A 22,487-nucleotide genomic window follows, 5' to 3' on the forward strand; every position below is an offset into this window, starting at 1 on the left:
GCTGTACTTTCACGTTGCTGTTGCTATATCGAAATAACGTGTAATTTCTCTACTCGTTATGTTTCAAGTTTAATCAACATTTAATAATAAATGTGTAAGAGATGTATCAATTATACGTCTCTTGCGCATATTTATATATTTGAGCTAAGATTACGCAAAACGGGGATGACGAAAAACAAAAAGTTTTCGATTGAACAATCGACGACAAAATATCAAAGATTAGCTGCGATGTCGCAAAGGATGATGTAAAGATGGAACCGTGAGAGATGTAGGAAAAGAGCAAAGCAGAAACTGAACGGGAGAGAGAGAGAGAGATAGAATGAATGAGAGAGAACGAGAGAGACTAAGTCTGGTTGGGGAACCTCGTATTGATCGTTCCTGGGTCCATGTGACGCGCCTGCGTTTCACTACAGGGTAAAATCGTAGCGAGGGTAAACGCGAGACGAATAAGAGGGAGAGAGATATAGTGAGAGAGAGGGAAAGAAAGAGAGAGGGGCGAGAGAGGAAATGGCGGAGAGAGAAGCGTATATATCGGGGTTCATATACCCTCAGGATAGCTGCAACGTTCCACCGTGCCACCGACCAATCAATGGAGCTTCTCCGCGCGCCTCTCTCTCTCTCTCTCTCTCTCTCTCTCTCTCGTTTCTCTTCCTACATCATGTACACAATATGATCGCATGGCAGAGACGCGCACGTACGCACACGTAATATATGCATTACGTGTATACGTCTCTAATATGCCGTAAAACGCCACGGACGACCACGTAATCGTAACTCGAAATAGGAAATGTCATAAAAAATTCACCTGATTGCTTGAAACTACTTGTTCTGACGTATGAATTATCAGAAAAGTAATTATTACGTCCTTTACGTACTGAATTAATTATAAACCAAATTTAATTATACTTTGAGAGTCTTGTGTTACAGAAGAATGTGCAGAGAGACAAAAAATTAAATTTTCTTCATTAAATTATTTCCGACGAGAGATTCTTTCTCGCGAAAAATAGCATGTATTAAATTTTAATTTTATTAAAATTGAACTCAAATTTATAGCAATAATAATTATTAAATTAATTTCTAATATGAATGCTAATTGTTCGTAAGTTACGAAAAATCAATCGTGAAAGCACCGAAGTTTTAATTAGGGCACACACTTTATACTTCACCGGCAAGATTTCTCTCGCATGAGAAAATGGACTTGGAATTGATCACGTGTAATCTTGGCGTTGCACGACGTTACCGGATCAATGAACCTCGCCTGAAAAGAATCATTTAGCTGTGGTGGGCTTGTACACGCTCCAGTACCAATGATTCGACACAGAAAAGGGATCTTTCGATTTCAAAAAAATATCTAGATTCTAGAAATAGTTTGCATTTACAAATCAATATGTTATTGCGAAGTCAATTGCGTTCTTGCGATCCGATCGCTTAACTCAATTGTTATGCAGATCAAGCTCGAGTAGTAAAAAAGTGACGCCAGAAAAGAATTAAAATTAGACAAATCTGTTCTCGATACCAATAGAGACTTTTAACAGGAACTTATATGGCATCTTTAGATACTTTGCTCATCTATAATCGCGCGCGCCATTAAAACTTTGCCGTTGCTTGTACTTCCTAGTGATCATCACCTGTTTTTGCTAAAAGCGATTTAAACCGCTACGACTTTATATACGATCTAAACATAAGCGACTCGATCACTCTTTTTCTTTTTACATACTACAATAGGTAGCTTATTTATTTATATCTTTAATCTTCATTTATTTATATCCCCATGTCAGTATCAGTACGACTCACTGATTTTTAATGATCCACAATAGTTGCCTCGCAAACTTCTTGAAAAATTCTATATTCTATATGCTTAGATGATAAGTATTGGAAACACAACTTTTCTACTGACTAGGACATCAATTGTACATAGAATTGGACAACCCTCGAGTACGTAATTGCGTCTGCAAAAATAGAAGTTGAGCTGTCTTGTTATTAAATCAACAAACGTTTCGCGTGACTCTATATTTACGAGTATTCTCGGTACTTGTAAATAACTTTGCGCTTTGCTCTTTGCTGGTGTAAGGCCAAATCGATTTCGAGTCGGGAGTATCGACGGAATCTCGTTAAAGGTTCGATGACCCCAGAAAAAGTTACCGGGCAGAATTATCGTTCCCAAGGTATAGCCCCGTGGAATTACACTCGTGCCCGTCGTGCCAGACCGATGATGTCGGGGACCTACCCCCGAAAACGTAGCTTCGACAGCTGGATTGTGACTAAACTAAAGAGGGTGAGGTCTGCGTTTGTCGACAGGAATGATTCACGAGTTCGCCACGTGACCGATGTATTCGCACTTTTTCAAATCTTGAAAAATAATTCTGCTATTTGTCGTGCGCACACATGCGTGCTCAAAGTTAAGTGTTTTTACACACTTAGCTTTTTATTAAACACACATTTTATCGTAATGTACACAGACTCTATTGTAATTAGATTTTTAGATTAGTCATTAATGAGAATTCAAGCGATCACACCAATATTATCATTTTCACTTTGAAAATGTTAAGTATTATTTTAAAAATTTAGAAGCCTCTTAGAATACATTTCTTCTTCCATACATTTAATAATTATTAATAGCCGCCATGGTAGGATTAAATCTTTTTCAAATCGCCTTGTTTCCTTCCTGATTGGGGATAATTATATAAGTTTAAAAAGAGCATTTGATTTTGGAAAGGTGGAGGGGAGGGAGAAATTTGCATGCGATTGATGTGTACGTGTACGTGTGATGCACGCACATGTGCACCACACTACTTCTTTTTTTTGCATATGCTGTCCCGCATCTGTTAGCGGCCGTGCCCTAGTCTAAACTTTATTCCCTTTTGTTCTCCACCTTGACCAAACGTTATAGATCCTCCAATAGGTAGCGACGCTTAGCATTAGGTATGGTCATGGGTGCGACACGAGATTTTTTTATTTTGCGCCGCGACAGCACCCGAGAGATGGTTTTATCTGTGTATATTTATCATTAATGTCTTGCACCAATTAACTTTAATTTAAATTTAAGTTACTCTTTATCTTTTTTTAATTCTTAGAGCCACTTTGATCAACTTTGAGTAATTTCATCAGCAGTATTTACCGGCTGTGTTTAGCTCGTATTCCTTATAATAAAAAAATTAATAATGTCATCTGTGTTAAGACTATAAAATATATCAGATGGTCTAATCAATCAAATATATTATAAAGAGAAAAGAAAATTTTGTATCTTGATCTCGTGAGAAAGTGTTTTTCTTTCCACGTTAGCAACATTGCTCATCGAGTTAATCATCGATTAAAATTAATCAAAGCTGGTTGAAATAGGCCTTGAAACTAAAAGAAAGATAAAATTAAACCGAGACGAATAAAATCAGAAACAATTATTCATTCAGTCATCTCGTTGATCTTGTCGCTTCCGAATTCTTCTGTCTACACCACGATTCAGTGAATCATATCTCATTTCTCATTCGCGACATAAAGTTGCCAGAGTTTTGAGGAGTTTTCTCCCAAATTCATTGTTTTAATTGCTTTTATCACGGAGGATTTTTGGAAAGGATAAGAATACTATAGATCTTTATATTTTCTTCCCCTAAAAATTCCCCTCAACTTTTTATCCTCTCAAAAAATCTCCCGTGTGATAATAACAAAATCCACATTGAGGGGAAAATCCTCCAATGTCGCAACTCTGCCGTAACGTCCGCAACAGCCTTGCCGCGTCACTACGCGACTCGCTTGTAAAAATATCGTTGCCGCGCTAGTTGCGCTGCGCGCGGCACACGCACGGAAATAAATTTTCGGAAAACACCGAGTTTATTGGCACGGACGCCAAGTCTTACTCGGCCCGTTTCGTCAGAGCCGTGTAATTTCGGTCCGTAATACCGTCGGAAGACCGGTCGGCTCGATCTCCGGGTATAAACTCCGGGCTAAGGTCAGGGATGCAGCTACTTCGATCTGTTTCCTGCGATTACGCGCTTCATTCATTACGAGACGAACTCTCTTCAAATCTGAATATTGTCTTTTGTACGGCTGACATGACGTCGCGATAACCGTAGAATCAGACTTTTTCATCCTCGCGCAAAGCTTTTGCGCGAGAACGCGAAATGATGACGAGTGTTATCAGATAACAGTCTCGTATCTAATTATATAATTCTTTAAATATATATTATTGTATTAATCTTTAAGTAGGTGGCCATAGCACCTCAGACAACGAAGAACTATAGGATAAGAAATCTTGTTCTGGAAAAGAAAAATATCAAGTATTGTTCACAAATCTCAAAGTTTATGTTTTTTACATTTCTTTGCTTTTTAACTAATGTAGATGTAAATATAACATAATATTATGTACTAATGAAAAATATGAAAATTGTAATAACTTCTTTGGAGTGTTATCAGCACTCCACCCACCTACTCACGTAATTTTTTACTACCTACCTACTTAAAGGTTAAAGACACACACACACACACACACACACACACACACACACACACACACACACATATAGCCAACGTAATTCTATTGGTTAGAGTGATATGTTTTCAAACTATAGAACTCCTGACATATCTCCTGCTATATATAGATAATAGATGATTTTTTTTAGATGGTGTAGGTTGTGCGGTTTTTTTTGCAAAGTTGCGATCGAATACGCGCGGAGCGTGAGAAGTGAAAGGGAGACCCTTATCTCGATACGATACCGTAGTGTGTCGAGGGTCAAAAACCTTGAAGGGCCTGTTAAGGTGGCAAAGGGTAGCGCTGCTTGTGGAGGGTGCACCTTTCCCTTCGAGCACAATTAAGTTGTCGAAACTGGATCAGAAAGATTCGCGATTGAAGGCAGATTTTTTTCATACGATAAAAATCTTCCGATTCGGCCTCCAAATATTGGTCCAAATATCTTCTATATTTATTTTTAATCACTTATGCATAAATATTCGCGCATTCTACTTCATATATAGTATATATTTTTCAATGGCATTCACGAATAAACTAAAATTTCACTTCCTCCTGTCGAGGATTACAAGATATCTCAAATCTCTTTCATTAATTGTAAGTTGCAGTCGCGAATCCCTAATTGTTCGGGCATAAGATATTGGGAGTTTATTTTATGCTACAAATTCGCTAAATAGAAATATCAATTATAATAAATGAAAACCTGTCAAAAACTTGTCAGGAATATATCTTTCCATTGAAAACGAATTTGTGCTCAAATTGAAAATTTTTTGATTTGTCATTAACAAGATCAGATTGAAAAATGTGTTTAAATACAATTGTAACAAAACGCCGATTCTATTTTATCTCTATCTATATTTGTTTTTACTTAAAAAAATGTAAAATATAATAAATTTGCAGCAAAATAACATTAAATGAACAAGATAATCTTGTATACAGTCAACGACTTTAATTGTCTAGATATTGGGAATTCGTTTTATATCACAAATTAAAATTTCATATTTTTAATGGAAATGCATCCCTGCCAAAGTTTTCATTTCCAATCGCATTTTCCTTCAAAATTATAATTTGGTGAATTAATAACATGAAACAAATTTCTATATGCTGCATCCGGGCAATTTAATTAGTTTTGAGATATCTGCAAAAATTGCACGTATGAATGTGCAGAATTTGTTTATTATCGAGTTTACTTCGCGGGAAGATGGAATCGATTCGAAATCGAGTCGAAATCGCGCGTAGCGAGTTCCGTGTGCAAACAAGCGAGAGACAGTTTGATTCGAGCTCGCGCGAGCCTGTGCACGAGTTTTATTAATAGGAACGTGCGCGAGTACCCGCGAAAGAAAAAATTCGAATCGAGCCAGATCCGATTATCCTCGTCGAGCTCAGCTTTCGAGCGCTCGACGAGCGATCGATAAGTTTCGCGATTCGAGAGAATTTCGGGCGTATGCATATCCCTAACTTATTAGCGTATGTACTTGGATCATCGAGCGAGCGAGCCGAGCTCTCCCTTTCCCCGCGCGTGCAATTCGTCTCCGTGCGTGCCGCTGCGCCGCGTCGGGGCGGCGAATCATGGATGGTTTGGAAAAGGGTTCGCGGCGCGGCGCGGCGTCGCGTCGCGTCGCGTCGCGTCGCGGGCGCGCGCACGCGCGAGTCGAACGCGCGCGGGCCCGAGCACGATCGAGGGTGGCCGAGGACAGCCGAGCGTCGCGAGCGAACGGGGCGAACGGGGCGAAGCCGCTTCGAGACGAGCGGAATGCTCAGTCTGTAGGCAGTCTCCACCCGTGTCGTGTTGTTCTTTCCGTTTTTTCTTAGTCTAGTGTTTCAAGCTTTAATTTTCTCGCGACCGTTTCTCGCGACCGGGAACCCTTTCACAACCCCCTTCCGTTCCACTCGCTCGTGGACTCCGTCGCGTCGTATATACACGCGCGTGTATATTACGCCGCTCACGAACGCCGTACACTCTCTCACGCCGGGTCGCACACCGTGTGTACGTCGTCGCGTTCTCCCTCCCTCCCTCCCTCCCTCCCACCGTCACCACCATCACTACTACTATTACTACTACCACCACCACCACCACTACCACAACCACCACCACCCTCGTCGTCGCGTTCTCGCCCCTTCGCGTCTTCGGGTCTCTACGCCGAAAGCAGCCACCGCCGTGTCGATGTCGATACGCGGCCGTCGCCCGTCGCTACTACCAAGTGCACCGAGAACGGTGGTCAGGCGGTGTGCATAAATGCCGGTTTACGAGCGCTCGCGTCGTACTTTACTTTCATTGATTTCCCCTTCTGTTCCGGGTAGTGGTGCGAGAGCAGTAGCGTGATAACAGTGCACATTAGCGGAGGTGTGAAACGAAGAAGGGAGCCGGCGGCTCGCTCTAGAGCTAACCGCCCGCGCACGGTGCTCGGTTTCGCGTGCGACACAACAGACGGGAGAGGGGAAACGAGGTGACAGGTATCCCACACCGGCGAAAAGAGGAAGGAAAGGAGAAGGGAGAAAAGAGAGATAATAAAAAATATCAGGTACCGGAAAATAAATAATGTCGCTGCGTGTATGTCGTATATATGTGTATGTGTGTGTGTGTGTGTGTGTGCATGTGTGCGCAAAGTTTGGCGTATTCAAGTATTAGACGGATAGAGGCGTAAAGGTGCGAGAGAGAAAGAAGAGGAAGGGTGAGAGAGAGAGAGAACGCGCGAAGGACCCCGGGGGAGTGAATCGATCATCGCGAGATAGAGAGAAGGGGACAGTCGATTCACCGGATGGGCAGGAGGGTTGGAGGGGAGAGATAAGTCTGCGACGAGCACTTGTCGTCTCTCGCGTTTCCGACACACGTCTCGGGAGCACGTGTCGTCACGCGCGCCGCATCTCGTCTCGCGTTTTCTTCCCCAACGAGGAGGAAAGCCCTCGTGCGTGCGCGAATCTCATACGTCGCGTTCCTTTCGCGCGACCGCGCGGCTTCTCTCCATCTCTCTCTCTCTCTCTCTCTTTTGCGTGCGCGCTCGCGCTCTCCCCTTCCAACGCCCTGCGTTTACATACGCGCGCACGTACTTTCGTACACCGCGTATACGAGCCGCTTTTTCGCGCGCGCGGGAGGGGTCTCCCTCGGAAACACCGCGCAGGGGCGGTGATACGCGATGGCAGGGAAGGGGGCTCTCTCTCTCTCTCTCTCACACGGAGCGCGCCGCGCCGGGCGAGCGAAGGAGTGAGAGAGCAAGGCACAGGGACTGACGAGGAGCCGTGCTCGTATTGATCGGCCCCGGCCACGCGATTTTCACGATCCGTCGCCATGGCCACCTGGCCACCGGCCGAAGATCCTATCTCGCGGCGTACGTGCAAACCGAACTTTAACCCGCGAGACCGTTGCTCGCTGACTGAGCCTAACCACTCGTGTCTCCTCTTCGTCGATCCTGTTAACGACGATAAACATCCCTCTCGATCGATTTCTCATGGACATTTTTTTTTCTTTTCGATTCGGAAATTAGCGATTCGACGCTTGGTCGAGCGCACTCCGTCTCTCTCGAAAAGCGAGACTCGGATCACGAGTAATCGACGATTACGGAGCGGTCGTCGTATACGAGTATCTTCGTAATGGTTAGACTCGAATAATGCTGAAACAAAAAATTTGATTTCGAGTTAGACAAGAGATTATTACTATAATCCAGACACTCGAGCGTTACTATCGTGCGACAAGATAGAGACCGCTAAATTGAAATAACAGGGTAGCATTTACCAGAATAAAACGGTATTTCCGTTCTATCGATTTCGCCAGATCGATAGTCCCGGGCTGTTTCGAAATAACTCACCGGGCATCCATCTGGTTTTCCTTCGGTGTACTTCAGTTTGCGCGAAAATGATTTTTATGATTACATTAGTTTAGCAGTTAAGCGTTTTCGCATGCATTCGCTGATCACTCGCTGATGACACATCGATACGCGCGTTATGCGCAATTTGTATAATCTCGTTTATAACGTGGCTGAGAGATTAGGTGGAAACATCGTTTAATCCGATCTTTTTCGAAGATTATTGTACCTCAGCAAAGCGTGACGAGAAAAGTTAATGAAGATTTAATTAGAAAACTGCCAACGCGTTCACTCTGCCGTTTAATTAGCAAAATTTTTTTATCTCCCGCTGGGCGCGCGGGGGCTTCTCAAAGTTTCGTCGAGGGGTCACGCTCGCCGCCGCGCCGCGCCGCGCCGTCCCTCCCCTCGTTGCGCGTCCACGCGTCCACGCGTCCCACGTCATTGTCATCCGGGTGACGACAATGAAACGAAGATTCAGAAGTCAGAGAGCGGAGCGATACGCTTTCCCGTTGCGCGCGACAATGTGAGCCAGCACGGCGGCGGCTTGGGCGGCTCTCTCCCGCCTTCGACATTGTCGGATCCGAAAATATATCGCGATGGCGAACAACGCGCCGCGCGCGGATCGATACCGGAGGAAGATGCCGGGGCTGCGATAAAGCGCACCGTGGCGACTTTTCTGCCTCCTGCGAGTCGGCCGGCAGCGGCAGAGCGACGCTTTTATCGCGCCGCGCGCCGCGCGAGCCGCCTTCGTAAACAAAGGGGACGCGAGAAAGAGCGATCGCCCCGCGTTTACACATCTCTCTCGATTCCGCGAATACACGTTTCCTTCGTCGTCGTAAACATCGAAAACTTGAGTGTTTTTTTATCCGCGATTTCGTCACGCCTTTGCGTCGCAATCGAATTTGCCTCGCTACTTGAGATCTGACAATGTCGACGAACAACCGGGCGAATTGATTAATCTTCTTTCCTCCTACTTCCATACGTAAACATTAAAGTGACGATGTGGCGAGAGACTACTCGCTCGCGTTTAAAAACCGAATTGTATTAGAGATACCGTCGAGAATATAAAAAGTATAACATCTGTTATCGTTTCTCGATATTCTTGATGACTTCGAATGCTCTCGTCTCGTTTCGTTATGTAAAAATGTGCCATTTATCACGCACGTGTTGGTTCAGTCGTCTTTACACACATCGTACAGTACACGAGACTTCTTAAATGTACTCTATTTCGGCCTTAATATTCGCATAAGTGAAGGAGACGCGCGAACGCGTGCTAACCATCGCTGCATTTGACGTAAACAAGGGAAGTACGGCGTATATCGTTGTCCCGTGCAATCGCACATATATTTCCATACACGATGACCGGTACGTGTATCGTCCAGTCCGTTTCAAAAAGTTGTGGGGGAGAGGGGGAAGGGGAGTCCGGCAGCCGTAATAAAAGCTGTCTGTTACCCGGCGGCACCGCGGACAGCTCGGTTTTTAGGGTGGCGACCACCACGAGCCAGTGGGGAAGGCCCTGAAGGACAGCTGATGCCTCAACGTAAGAGGGAAGAAGGGAGCAGGACGGACGCGCGTGTGGCGAGAGGGGAGCCGTACGTAAAAAGAGAGTGGGACAGAATAAAAATGTACGAGTCGGTGGCTCGTGCCGACTGATAAACGCGCGTCGTGTCGCGCAGCTGTATGCGTGTGTATGCATGTATACTCGCCGTGAACAGCGCGGTTGGCACCCTACGGTAGCTGCCATACGTATACGTGATTCCCCTTCCTCGCTCTGCCTCTGTCTCTCCCTCTTTCGTTCCTGTTTCTCCCTTTGCACTTTGGCGCGCGCGTGTACCGGGTGCTCCGCGCGAAAGAGTTTGCCCCGAATTGTTCTCACAATTGTAATTAGGACGTGAACTCGTTTTCTCCTGGCGCGTACTTCACTTTTGAATTTATCTCAAAAAATTTTCTTGAATATATTTAATCGAAAGTTGATTGGAATTAAAAATATCTTTAAGTAGCTGTAAAAATGTATTTCGATAAAAATATAATTTATCTCGACATTTTCTCACCACTAAAACTTTTCCATGAAATCGGTAGCATCGCCTCGTTTTTAATTATGGATATAATTCCGAATTAATTATCTCTTGGCTTATATAGATGATAACGACGATGATTATCTGCTCGAATTTATTTTTATATACTTAGGTCAAAGATGCAACGAATATAATTTAGGAACTATTTCTTTCATGTGCTAAACAAATGCAATTGAAAAAAAAAATTGATATTAATTGCCATTTTTTGCAAATGTATTTTATTAATCAAGTCTCTAATTAAATCTTTATTATAAAAAGTTTCTGATATTGAGACATTATTTATATGAGCACCAATTTCATATGTTTTGAACACCACGTATGTAAGCTTATACAGCACTCGATGTGCCTTCGTAGTTTGGAGATGAGAGGGTCTTCAGCCCTTTAAATGACAACGGGGGTCGTCGGCCCCTTTAAATTACCCGAGTTCGTATCGGACGTTACCCCAAAACTCTTCCAAATCGCCGCTGGTCCCTTTCGTGCTACGTTTGGAAAGTTGTTCTTCAGATTTACACGATTAAATCGTGAACATTACGTTTTGTTTTTTTTTATTTTTTATTTTTTTTCTTTGTAATATTTATGATTTTAAATCGATCTTTTTAATACAAAGCATGTCTGCGATAAACAAAGTCTTTATTTCAATAAGACTAAATTTTTTTATAAAAATTATAGATTACAACAATTTATTTCCATGTATCTTATTTATTCAATAATTTTTATTTTTTTAAGAATTACCGAAATAAAAATTTGTATCGATTTTGATTTTTAAAATAAAGTCGCTTCTTTTGTTTAACTTTTATTCGTTCTGTTTTAAGTTCATGGTAGAAGTTGTACAAAAACTCGAGGCGACTCACTAGACTTTCTAACGTCAAGGAGCGTCTTGTGCACCGTTGTTTTTACGTCCTTCGATATTTCGTGTTTACACCGATGCCGTCTAGGGTTCTGTCATTGCCTTGCGACATTACTCGTATTTGCTGTGTTTTCAAAGTAAAACTTCCCAAAGTATGTTTTAACGTCTTAAGAAAATATGCAGTATGCGATGCTATAATTCTCCACAAGAATTCCGTATTATATTAAATTCTCTAAATAAAATTCAATACAAACGATCCGTTTGTTATTGCAGTTGTAATTATTATACATATATATTTGTCGGCAGTATCTGAATCACAGTTTAACGTGATGTGAACGTATTCTGTTTGCAGATTTCGTACATAGTTAAGGACGACTCGTTAGAGGATTGCAATGATGGCGAACGGAATGGACACAGTCGTACAACAAAACGGAGGATCGACCCTCGGACAGACCTCGCAGGAAGAGTCGAAAACGAACCTCATAGTAAACTACTTGCCGCAGAGCATGACACAGGATGAGATTCGTTCTCTGTTCTCCAGTATAGGCGAGGTCGAGAGCTGCAAGCTAATCCGTGATAAGCTCAGCGGTAAGATTCAGTGCTCCTTATTTTCCGCGCTAAGCGTTTAAACTTCGAGTCAACAAATGTTTTAAAAGCGGTTTATGTTAATAGTGTTTAAATGACGCTATTAGAAGACACGACTCTAATTACGTTTAAATTACATTTTTAAAAATCATGTATATAGTTTCAAAATATGAAACCCGATGTATCGCTATCAGCGACGTTGGTGAGAATTTAAAAACTCGTATTATTTTAAAAATAATTCGAATAATAAGGTAGACCGGGGCTAATTGTGAGCCACTTTTTCTTTAAACTGTTGTGACTTTTCATACATTTACGATAGAGTAATGATAATTGCTTTAAAACCTTGTTTAATCTACCTTAATAATTAAACACTCATAGAGTCTTAATATATTTTCTCAACGAGAAAAAATTGATGTTGAATACAGAGAGGCAGAGTTGCTCAATGTACCCCATTTATGGGGCATGTTGAGTCATCCTGAGGGATAAATTGAACCATGAAGATAATTATCAAATAATTTTAAAATCGTTAAAAAATGATTTTATTAAAAAAGTAAAAATTTAATAATTTCTAAAACATACTTGTTTTTGCGTTATTAACAATTGCTCAAATGTTCCTGTTTTTTTTTCTCCACAAACACTTATCTCTCAAAAAAATTGGCTGTTTTCTTAAATTTCCTAATTTTTAAATTTTCTAATTTACTACACATATAATTAGTTTGTAACTTGAATCAATTTTCTCTGATTTTTATTTCGTTAAGATGATAATTATGAGTGGCTCAATTAAGTAACTCTTGTCGAAAACTGGCATATTGTTTATATAATGCGACTTGTACAAGTCTCCAACTGATCATTTTGCGTAACTCGCCATTGTAATGGGTGCTTTTCATTTGGTGACGATTTGAAGCAATCCGTATCGTTTTATCTTTTTTTGTATTAATGAGACAAAAAGTTTAAATCAGCGTTTATGTCCACTTGTGTTACGAAATGGAAAGCCCTTTCTCTCTCTCTCTCTCTCTCTCTCTCGCTCGCTCGCTCGCTCTCTATGCATGTATGTATATATATCTCGAGTACGCGTAATCTAGCGTAATTCGGATACATGCGTGCCGGGTATATTCAATGCAGTGGCGGCGAGACGAGCACGTGTATAGACGTCGCGGCGCTATTTTGAGCCACCGCGAAAAGCGAGAGCGGGGGCGGCGTTTGGTTTGAAGATTTGCCGCTTTATGCTCGACTTCACCGCCGCAGAGTAACAGTACCGTACCACGTCGTTTATCACCACGCGCGATAAGCACATCGTTACGTTCGGGACAATTTTTCCCTCGTTCCGTCGAAAACTCGTAATTATTCTTCCTCCGCCTCTCTCGCAGTTTCTCTCTGTTGGGTCATGTTAAAAACATCCGCGTGCAAGGAGTATCTTGAATTTATTAGATATAACGGAAGACAGAGAGAAAGAGAGAGAGAGAGAGAGAGAGAGAAGCTTTCTTATAGATTTAATTGAAAATAATTAATTTAAATTAATGAAAATTAATTAAAGTAGTATTGATGCATCGATTCAATTAACTTTTTCCGTTGTTTTGGAACAAAGTCATCCGAAAGAGTTTGAAATCGTTTTCTCAGCTAAAGCTGAAAAACAATATATTTATATGTTCTTGCAGTTTCCGCTGCTTCAGGCATTTCGCCAACTACTCGTTGATATATTTGCCACTACGCCATTCATAAAATTGATTTCGGGACGAATCGGGGAAATTGAAGTTGACGTTGCACGTACAACTATCGCTCCGATGCGATTATTCTAGTCGATACATAAATATTCAGACATAAACAAAAGGTCTTATTCGTCGGTAAGACGCCGATGAGACGTTTATTCGCAGCGAGAGCAAAACGATCGATCTACCTTTTTTTTTTTTTTTGGAAAATAAATCTCAACGACACGTGATGTTGATCGAGCCACGCGTCTTTGCTTGCAGGTCAGAGTTTGGGTTACGGTTTCGTCAACTATCACCGGCCTGAAGATGCCGAAAAGGCTATAAACACGCTCAATGGTCTTCGTTTACAGAACAAAACCATTAAGGTGAGTATAGACTGCAGTTATCCAGACGTTTGTTCTCCTTCGCAATCCCTGTAACGCGCGATTATTTCAAGTAGAAACTTTCCGCAATAAAATGAATGATTTTTCTTGACAAGTCACGGATCATTGATATTCGAAATCGATAGTCTATTTTTATCAGTCGACTACTTTGCAAGGCGTTTCTATCCGATTTCTAGAATGCTAAATGCATCTACGCGAGCGTGTAGGGCGGTAATGCAGCAATATAAATAGGTTGGCCTGGATTCGGGCGGATTTTATCGCGCGCGAACAAGAATAAAGCGATGATAATCGCGTGGGCACGATTTTTTCTCCCCTTTTTCCTACTTGCGTCCGATAAAATATCAAGCACCTCCGGTGCTTGACGACGACGGACGTTGATCCCATCGTTTTTATCGCTCTCGGATAATGCGAAGGAATATTTTTTTGGAACGCGATCTCTTCTTTGTTTTTCTAGGTGTCGTACGCGAGACCGAGCAGCGAGGCGATCAAAGGCGCGAATCTGTACGTCAGCGGCTTGCCGAAAAATATGGCGCAGCAAGATCTGGAGAATCTCTTCAGTCCTTACGGCAGAATTATCACGTCGCGGATACTGTGCGACAACATCACCGGTAAGTCTACGCAAATCCGCCTGTCCATAATTGATATGGGAGCGAGCTTTCCGCGATGAATATATATTTCCGACCGTTTGTCAATTTTTCATCCGACAACGCGAAATAAATTACCCGCAAACGTGACGAGAGTCACGAGACAGACTCTCCGCCGTTTGAAATATTTCCTCGTGCGGTTTCTTTCTCACAGTCGACCTAGATCCGATTAAACTAACTTGTTTCCGTCCGCGCTGAAACGAACTTTGCAATATGACGAAAGTGCGAGAAAGCTATATTTAAGACAGCGACAAAATTGGAAATCTCCGGTGGAGTTTCAAATAAAATTTCATCCAGATCACACAGGTGCGTAGGCCATGGGGTTTTAGAGTCCGTTTGTAGGGTGGGTCGGTGCGCCATAATAGACGATAACGACAAGGAAAATGCGAGTAAAAGAGTAGCTCACGTTGAAACGATGACGATAATAAGTATTTTGTTGAGCGAACGAGATCGTATCAGTTTCACTTGGTTATGTTTTCTTTCGCCTGTACACACTCTTCCACATGTTTCCTCATTCGAAGAGCACCAAGAGCAATGATTTCACGAGTATTCAGCTTCGCATATACACTTCGCAAGTTGGTTCTCGGTGGGACTAGCTACTAGCTACACGCTACCGACGACGAGTATGATGACAGCTCAAAGTGTCGCGCAAGTGTCTCTCGCTTTTAAGTCGACGAACCTTCCCGAGTTGGATTTCGTTTGCGTCTTTGGTTTATTTATTGCAAATGCTCCTCCCTGGCCAGCCCAGTTGCACGCACAAAAGCCTCATGGCCTCCACCTCGATCTTAATTTCGTGCTTCCTCACCGTGCTCACTTTTCAATCCTCCCATCCTCCATTCACATCGTCATCATCCCATCTTGTCATCATTTTTTTATTTTTTATTTTTATTTTTTTTATTATCCGGTTACCATCCCAGGCTTGCTTCGTTTTTCCCCCTCCGAGACTTACGTTCGTCCAATGTCGCTTTTTCTCCTATCTCCGCAAAAGTGAACACGCGCGATACGCCGAATTTTTCCCCCTTTTGGCGCTCACGCTTTTTATATGATTAAGATCTGAAATAGCGTAATTTACACGATATCCGCTCGCCCCTTGTATACGTGCTCGTCCCACTTTTGTTATTTTCTTTAAAACGATATCATTTTTCCGCTATCGTGCAAAATGTTAAATGCCAAAGCAACAAATATCCATCCAGTAACGATAATTGAAACACTGAATAACAATTCAAATAAAATTTAAGGAATTTGTTTATTTTGTTAACGATTTACATAATTTTTTAGACCCTTTTGGTTTCATACTTTCACGTGTGCGTGTAATTTTTTATTTTTTATATTATTCGTAGATGTGCAGAAAAATGATTGCAATACACCCTACTGTCAACATCAAATATTAATTAATTAATTTGTACACATTCTTACTTTCCACAGATTGTTTCGAATTATTTTGTTGATATGAAAAAACAAAAATTGTAAATACTAAATTTCTTCATTTATGACCCGCGGATGTTGCTTTTTTTCGATTCGGCGAGCATGAGACTCGTTATTTTTGTTTCGCTTTTATTGTGTTATTTATTTCGTTAACCTCTTCACTCCGTCTTATCTCGCGCAAACACGTTTTATCATCCCCCAAAACCGCCGACGTATCACAGGGGCGAGCGAATCGCGTGTGCTGCCAAGTTGGATTTTAACGAGATATGATTTTTTCCGTTTCTGTTTAGTACGACAGTTTGTGACCGGCGGCGGAGACAATTTGCCCGGTACGTAAATCACAAATCTCTTTTTTCTTTTCCCTCATTACGTCCTCTAGCTGAAACGATGAAAAGCAGCCGTTTATTTCGATCTGTGATGCGCGCGTCTCTCGTCTGTGCGGCCTCGTTTTTTCTTTTTTTTTTCTTTTTGTTTTTGTTACGTGCAGCCGTGTATATACCTCGTCGTCAATGTCGTCGCCGTCGTTAAATAAAACACAACGCAGTACGGTAGTACGCCGGTTTTCCTCGCGGTGTAATCGAGCGTCGCTCGGAATCGAAAATCGATTTGTAATCACGCCAACTGAATGTCACCTTCGACCAACATCCGTTCACGTTTGCCTATTAACGACGTTTTGTCAAAATTAATTTGCAACTCCGGCGACGCGTTTCAACAAAGAACTTTGAAATTTTACATTGTGCGTATATTACTAAATTTGGCTGCACGAAATTCAAAATTAGCGAAATATTAAATTTTAAGTATTGCTGTTTAATGTTTCGTGAAACGTTCTGCGTTGTTTACATTTTTCTTAGCAACTTAACTCGACTGCAAAATTTAAAATTGATACGAGATTTTAGAAAGACCGAATATAAAGGAGAAGACGAGAAAAAAAAATTTATTGTATCTCCGTCTTTGTCGTGCAACGACAGATGATGCGCGCATCCAATGTTCCCCCCGAGCGCCATTTTTGTTTCTTTACGCTTTTTGTCATTCGTTATGATTATGATTTGCTATTACGATTTCTCGATTATATCGACATGTGTCCGCGGTCGAAAATATACTTGCTCTTTTTCTTTCTCTTTCTCTCTCTGTCTCTCTTTCTCTCTCTATCTCTATCTCTCTCTTTCTCTTTATATCACTTTTCTTTATCTCTCACTTTCTCACTTTTTCGTTCCTGTCTACCCGTTATCAATCGACATTAGACCGCGTTTGATGAATAGATCTACGGTAAAGTAGAGAATTAAAAGAAAGACAAAAAGATAAAAATCACACCCGACGAAACATCGTCTGTGTGTTTGTAAAGAAACGAATTTGCGCGCACCGAACCACTCACTTTATCTGTGTAAAAAAACAATAAAAAAAAAGATTAAAAAAATAAAGTAAGCTTAACGTTTCTCGAGTTTATAATACGCGACGTGTAACTCGAGAGTCGTCGTGACTTTCCATTGTTACCGAGAGATAAGCGATTTACACTCGTAATTTGTCGCTGCTCTCGATGATATCTGAACGCAGGAAAACATGCACCGCAATATGTGAAATGTGAACTGTTCCGCATGCATTTTCTATGATCCAAGTGCAACGAAGTGATAATTTGACACATCGGAAAAGCTAGTTAGAGGCTCGCTAATAATGACGCGTAAAAAGGAAGCGCAACGAGTACAATAATACGAGGACGTTACGGTAAAATAGAAAAGGGAAAGTCGCAAGTCCTCTAAATTGATTTTTGCTGTTCGCCTTTTCGCTAGTTGTCAGTAGTTAGATCGGAAAGAGAAAAGAAAAGTGATCGGGAAGCGGTTGTTACGAAGCCGACGCGAGACGCGAGGCGATTGCGGCGAACGTTTACGCGAACGTCGTCGCGCGTCGGCAGCAATAACCAGATGCGATCTTGTGTGTTCCGCCGATTACCTCGGCACCTCTCGACAGGCCTGTCGAAGGGCGTCGGCTTCATAAGGTTCGACCAGCGCGTCGAGGCCGAGCGGGCGATCCAAGAGCTGAACGGCACCATCCCGAAGGGCTCGTCGGAGCCGATCACCGTCAAATTCGCCAACAATCCCAGCAACAACAACAAGGCGATACCGCCGTTGGCCGCTTATCTCGCCCCACAAGCCACGCGGCGCTTCGGCGGGCCAATCCACCATCCGACCGGCCGCTTCAGGTACATTCCACTGTCGCCACTATCCAGGTACCTACTCGCCTCTACTCGCTCTACCCAAGGATTTTCACTATCTCTAACTTTTCGTCTCTGCTCTGCTCTTTTCTGCTCTTCTCTTCTCTTCTCTTCTCTTCTCTTCCTCTCTTTTCGCTTCATTCTACCCTCTCTCATGGCTTTCGTTACATGTTTCCGTTTCTTGGACATGATGTTGCGCCGAGAACGATTTCTCGCGGTTGTTAATGCGCTGCCGATGTTCTGGGGCTAATCCTGGAGAAAATAGTTGAAATAGAAAATATTAATAGAAATATTTATTTAAAACAAGTAATATGAAAATAGCAAATAGTAATTAACATTTACGATATTTATTTTACATTTCAATTTTTTCATCGTTCGTTTACTACTTTCTATTTTTTAATAATACAAAATAGAAAATACAGAAAAATAAACAAGTTTTCTCTATTTTCTATTTTGTATTGTGAAAAGAATAGAAAATAATAAATAAACGATACGCACTTTTTGCTTTTTTTATATTTGCTGCACAAAATACTTAAAAAATAATATTTTTTTGTACACGTATCCTTTAAATAAATATTTCTTTTGAATCTATTCCAATTTTTCACCAACTCTGCCTCGTTTGCATCGTTTGCAACCGTACGCGAATTAAACACCGCGATTAATCGGTCGCACATCGTTTTCTCGCTTTTCTTTCTTTTCATTCTTCCGTTTCGCTGTCGATTAATTTATCTAATAATTCTTCAGCTATACCAATTCTCTCTATTAAGTTATTTATCTCTATTAATCCATGGGTCTTTCCTTATATTCGTCCCTCTATCTATCCAATTGTCCAGTTTACTGGTTTATTTTTATATCTAAAAACTATCTCTATCTAGCATATACTATTCGTCTTCTTCCTTCTATTATCTCTTTTGATACACACGCGCGCGCGCGCGCGCGCACACACACACACACACACACACACACAAAATATACAAACACAAATTATTCGATTAGATCGATCGATTGTTCATATATAAACACAAGACCTTGCTATTCTAATGGTATCTTAGTATTACAAAACAATATGGTTTTTTATTTTCAATACGAGGAAAAATTACTTTTTTTACAGAAAATGCATGGTATTGTGCAATATTAGGCTTTATTATTGCGACCTGGAAAGTCTCAGCATAGCTGAAAAAAAAAAGAGAAAATATTGACAATAATTGGTATAAATATAATAATGATAAATATAAAAATGTTACACATTGATTGCAATAATGAAAGTCTATTTGTACTGTTTTATTAACGTTTTTTGTTCGCGTGTAAAATGAATCAAACATGGTTATTTATGTCGATCGGTCGATCAATCGATCGCAAGACAGTCATCGTTATCTCCACATTTATCGAATTGTTCGGCACAAGGCTCCTCCTTCTCCTATACCATCCGATTCTAATTCAAACTATGTATGCATTAACGTATTTGTCTTTTCTTTTCAATTGTGACTGTGCACGCTCTGTTACTTTCGGAAATTATGGCTTAGACCTTTGTGTTAACTTACACGGTAATTTTTAGATACAGTATTTTTCGTATTCTTACTTAGTTACAACAGGGGAACGGTCAATGACGACGTTGAGAGAGTTTAGTTTAGCTAATTTTTCAAATATATTCTACCGTGACTAGTTAACACTGAAAAAATATAGTGTAATCTTTATATGCGCTGATTTTATAACGTTAACGCGTTCGCAAAATACTACATCATTCGGAATAAAAGGTTTGCGAAAAGGTATATAAAATATTTCGGCACAAACAATCCACAGAGAATCGGCGTTGCCTCTTACAAAGGTCTTCTCGCAATCGATACGACTCTATTAAACTTGCATATCGACGAAACAACCTGTCAAGGTCGATCGGAAAGCTCCATGACCTTATCAAATTATAGATCTATGCTCGGTAACGTTCGTATAACTTTGCTGAATAAAAAAAAAAAAAGAGAACGTCGGCTGGCTCTCCCTTATTTGTACTCGCCGTTGTATTTCTTTCATTGTTTACGTAGACTTTGATTTTTATGCTACTTTTCTCCTACCCCTTTTTTTTAGTTTTCATTTTCAAGGCCAGCGATCAGTAGATGAGAGACAGATGTGCATAATCTATTCTACGAATCAATCGAATGCAGAGAAACGAAATAATGCATAAATTTGACTTGAAAACGTAAGCTGATCTTTGGCCATTCTCGAAACACGGAGGAGCAAAACGTACACATAGTCTTACATTCTATATCGATATCTGCCGTCACTTTTAATACTTTATTTTGGCAAATTATTAATGATATATTATGAAATTATAGAAATATTTGTAATTGTTCGCTTGGTCAGACGTCTGACGACAAATATCGGTTATAGGATCGAAGGACTACCGACACTCACAATTTATCATCTCTCTTTCGTTTCGAGCCTCCTACATAATACGCATAAGTCACGATGCTCGCTATCGAGAGTGATATATATACGTATGTTCGCAAATTTTCGCTCTAGTACAAAGGAGACGATACACGCACTATACATCTTCATTGATCGCACGTGTCAGAGTCTATTCGTATGTCTATAGATTCGAGATACAGAGCTAGCGAAATTCTCCATGAGACTCGTCACAGACATTGATCGTTCGATTATTTTCAATAATTACAAAGCGCTAACCGAGTGCAGCTGCGCTTTGTTGTTGCTTTGTCTCATTATTTTATTTTCTCTTCCAACAGAGTGGAAGGATAACTTGCTGGCAGTAGTTAATTGGACTGTGTCAATGTTGGAAAAAATTTGGGACGACAAAACTCAGTTGATGATTTTAGATTTGAATAGAGTAATCAGCCTGTCTCCCACAATTTTGGCAATATCTACAAAAATAAAAATATATGTAATTTGACGTCAATTATATCGATTACATTAAAACAGGATGTTTTTCTTTTTTTCTTAACAACGTAGTATCCAAATTTTTATAATATTTTTCCTTTAATTAAAAAATGTAGTTGAAAAAAAATTTGTGAATGCTTGAGGATTCTAACGATATCGAGTTTATCGTGTCGTCGTTTAGAAAATACGGTCATAGTCTTACCTAAATAGCGCTTATCCCGTTGCAATTCCTTAGCTTCCTCTCCTAACAGAGAATCGAACGAGTCTCACAAAAAATGAATTCTGTCGATTATTCATCAGAACAATTAAAAAATTATCCAAGTAAATTATTTTTTCTATATACTTTGACATAAATATTACTTAATTTTGCGATAAATTATATGAAATTACAAAAATAGCAATTATTGTATTATTTTCTAAATGATATGTTTTGTACATTTTTGATCGAAAAATGAATATCGACATATCTACTATCGTTTCGTTTCTCTGAGTCCCGCATTGCATCCCTTATTGCGTCCCGTTTGGGATAACAGCGCACCGCTACGTAGAGGGTAGAAAATGAAATACACAGGGAGCGCGCGACTTATCCCCCGACTTTGGCTCGATCCCGGAGTATCTCTCTTCTTACGTTGTTCTTTTTGTGTTTTGTTTTAGCACTGGCAAGGCCATGCTTGCCATTAACAAAGGCTTACAGAGGTCAGTATTTTTTTCGTTACTACCGCTACATATTCCACTCCTAATTTTTGTTACCTCTTCCGTTGTGTGGCTTTATTCTCTCATTCTCTATCTCTCTCACTAACTCACATTTTTTTTTTCTTTGTCGACTCGTTACGAATTCGGTGTCAAAGTCACATCGCGAAATGATATTTTTACTAACAACTTTGAGATAATACATTATTTTTTATAATTTTTTGTCAACATTATTTGAATTTTTTAAGTGACCTTGTCCGATCTTGAATGTTTTTACGCCAACACTTTTTTTTCAACATGTAAAATATTCGCTATTAATTTCCTTTAAACGTAGTTTCGTAACGGAGTCCCACCATTCTTTCGCATTTTTCACCATTTTTGCATTTTTCACGTCTTTTTGCTTTGATTTTCATTTTATTCAGTTGTGCAAACACAGTGGTAGATATGTTGACGTCACGTTTTCCTCGTTTCGCAACCAAGCCTCCTTGGTTTCTCCCCCTACTTCTTTACATAGTGCAATTTATCTTTTTAATAATGATTAAATCGCCTCGGTATTTGCCACCGTAGTATTTGCAACGATTCCAGTTTTCAGAATACATAAGAGTTTTGTTGTTCTTATTACACAATTTACGTAAAAAAATTTGGCGTTTTGAAAAAAAAAAATACATGTAGTTACATAATCTCAAACTGACATTTCTCTGAATGCAAAGATTGAGACTTGTATTACGTTTCACTGATTCAATATTTCAGAGAAAATTTTATTTGAGAATCCTGTACATGT

General features: G+C 40.6%; 1 protein-coding gene across 19 annotated transcripts in view; it reads left to right on the forward strand.

The window, feature by feature from the left end:
• LOC105193515 (ELAV-like protein 3) overlaps positions 1 to 22,487 on the forward strand; it is a 47,086-nt gene that overhangs the window by 21,948 nt on the left and 2,651 nt on the right. For 4 of the 19 annotated variants that reach the window (XM_039451896.1, XM_011157978.3, XM_011157976.3 and 1 more), the window contains 6 exons: positions 11,534 to 11,769; positions 13,734 to 13,837; positions 14,310 to 14,463; positions 16,215 to 16,253; positions 17,887 to 18,145; positions 21,671 to 21,712. In XM_039451896.1, coding sequence (XP_039307830.1) covers positions 11,574 to 11,769; positions 13,734 to 13,837; positions 14,310 to 14,463; positions 16,215 to 16,253; positions 17,887 to 18,145; positions 21,671 to 21,712 — 794 coding nt within the window. In that variant the 5' untranslated portion in view covers positions 11,534 to 11,573. Of the gene's footprint in view, positions 1 to 6,176; positions 6,982 to 11,533; positions 11,770 to 13,733; positions 13,838 to 14,309; positions 14,464 to 16,214; positions 16,254 to 17,886; positions 18,146 to 20,865; positions 21,128 to 21,670; positions 21,713 to 22,487 lie in introns of those variants that run through there. The other 15 variants (XM_039451893.1, XM_011157980.3, XM_011157984.3 and 12 more) reach the window with 13 other exon arrangements.

This window comes from Solenopsis invicta, chromosome 7 (genome assembly GCF_016802725.1).
Source record: "Solenopsis invicta isolate M01_SB chromosome 7, UNIL_Sinv_3.0, whole genome shotgun sequence".
Taxonomy (NCBI): Eukaryota; Metazoa; Arthropoda; class Insecta; order Hymenoptera; family Formicidae; genus Solenopsis; species Solenopsis invicta.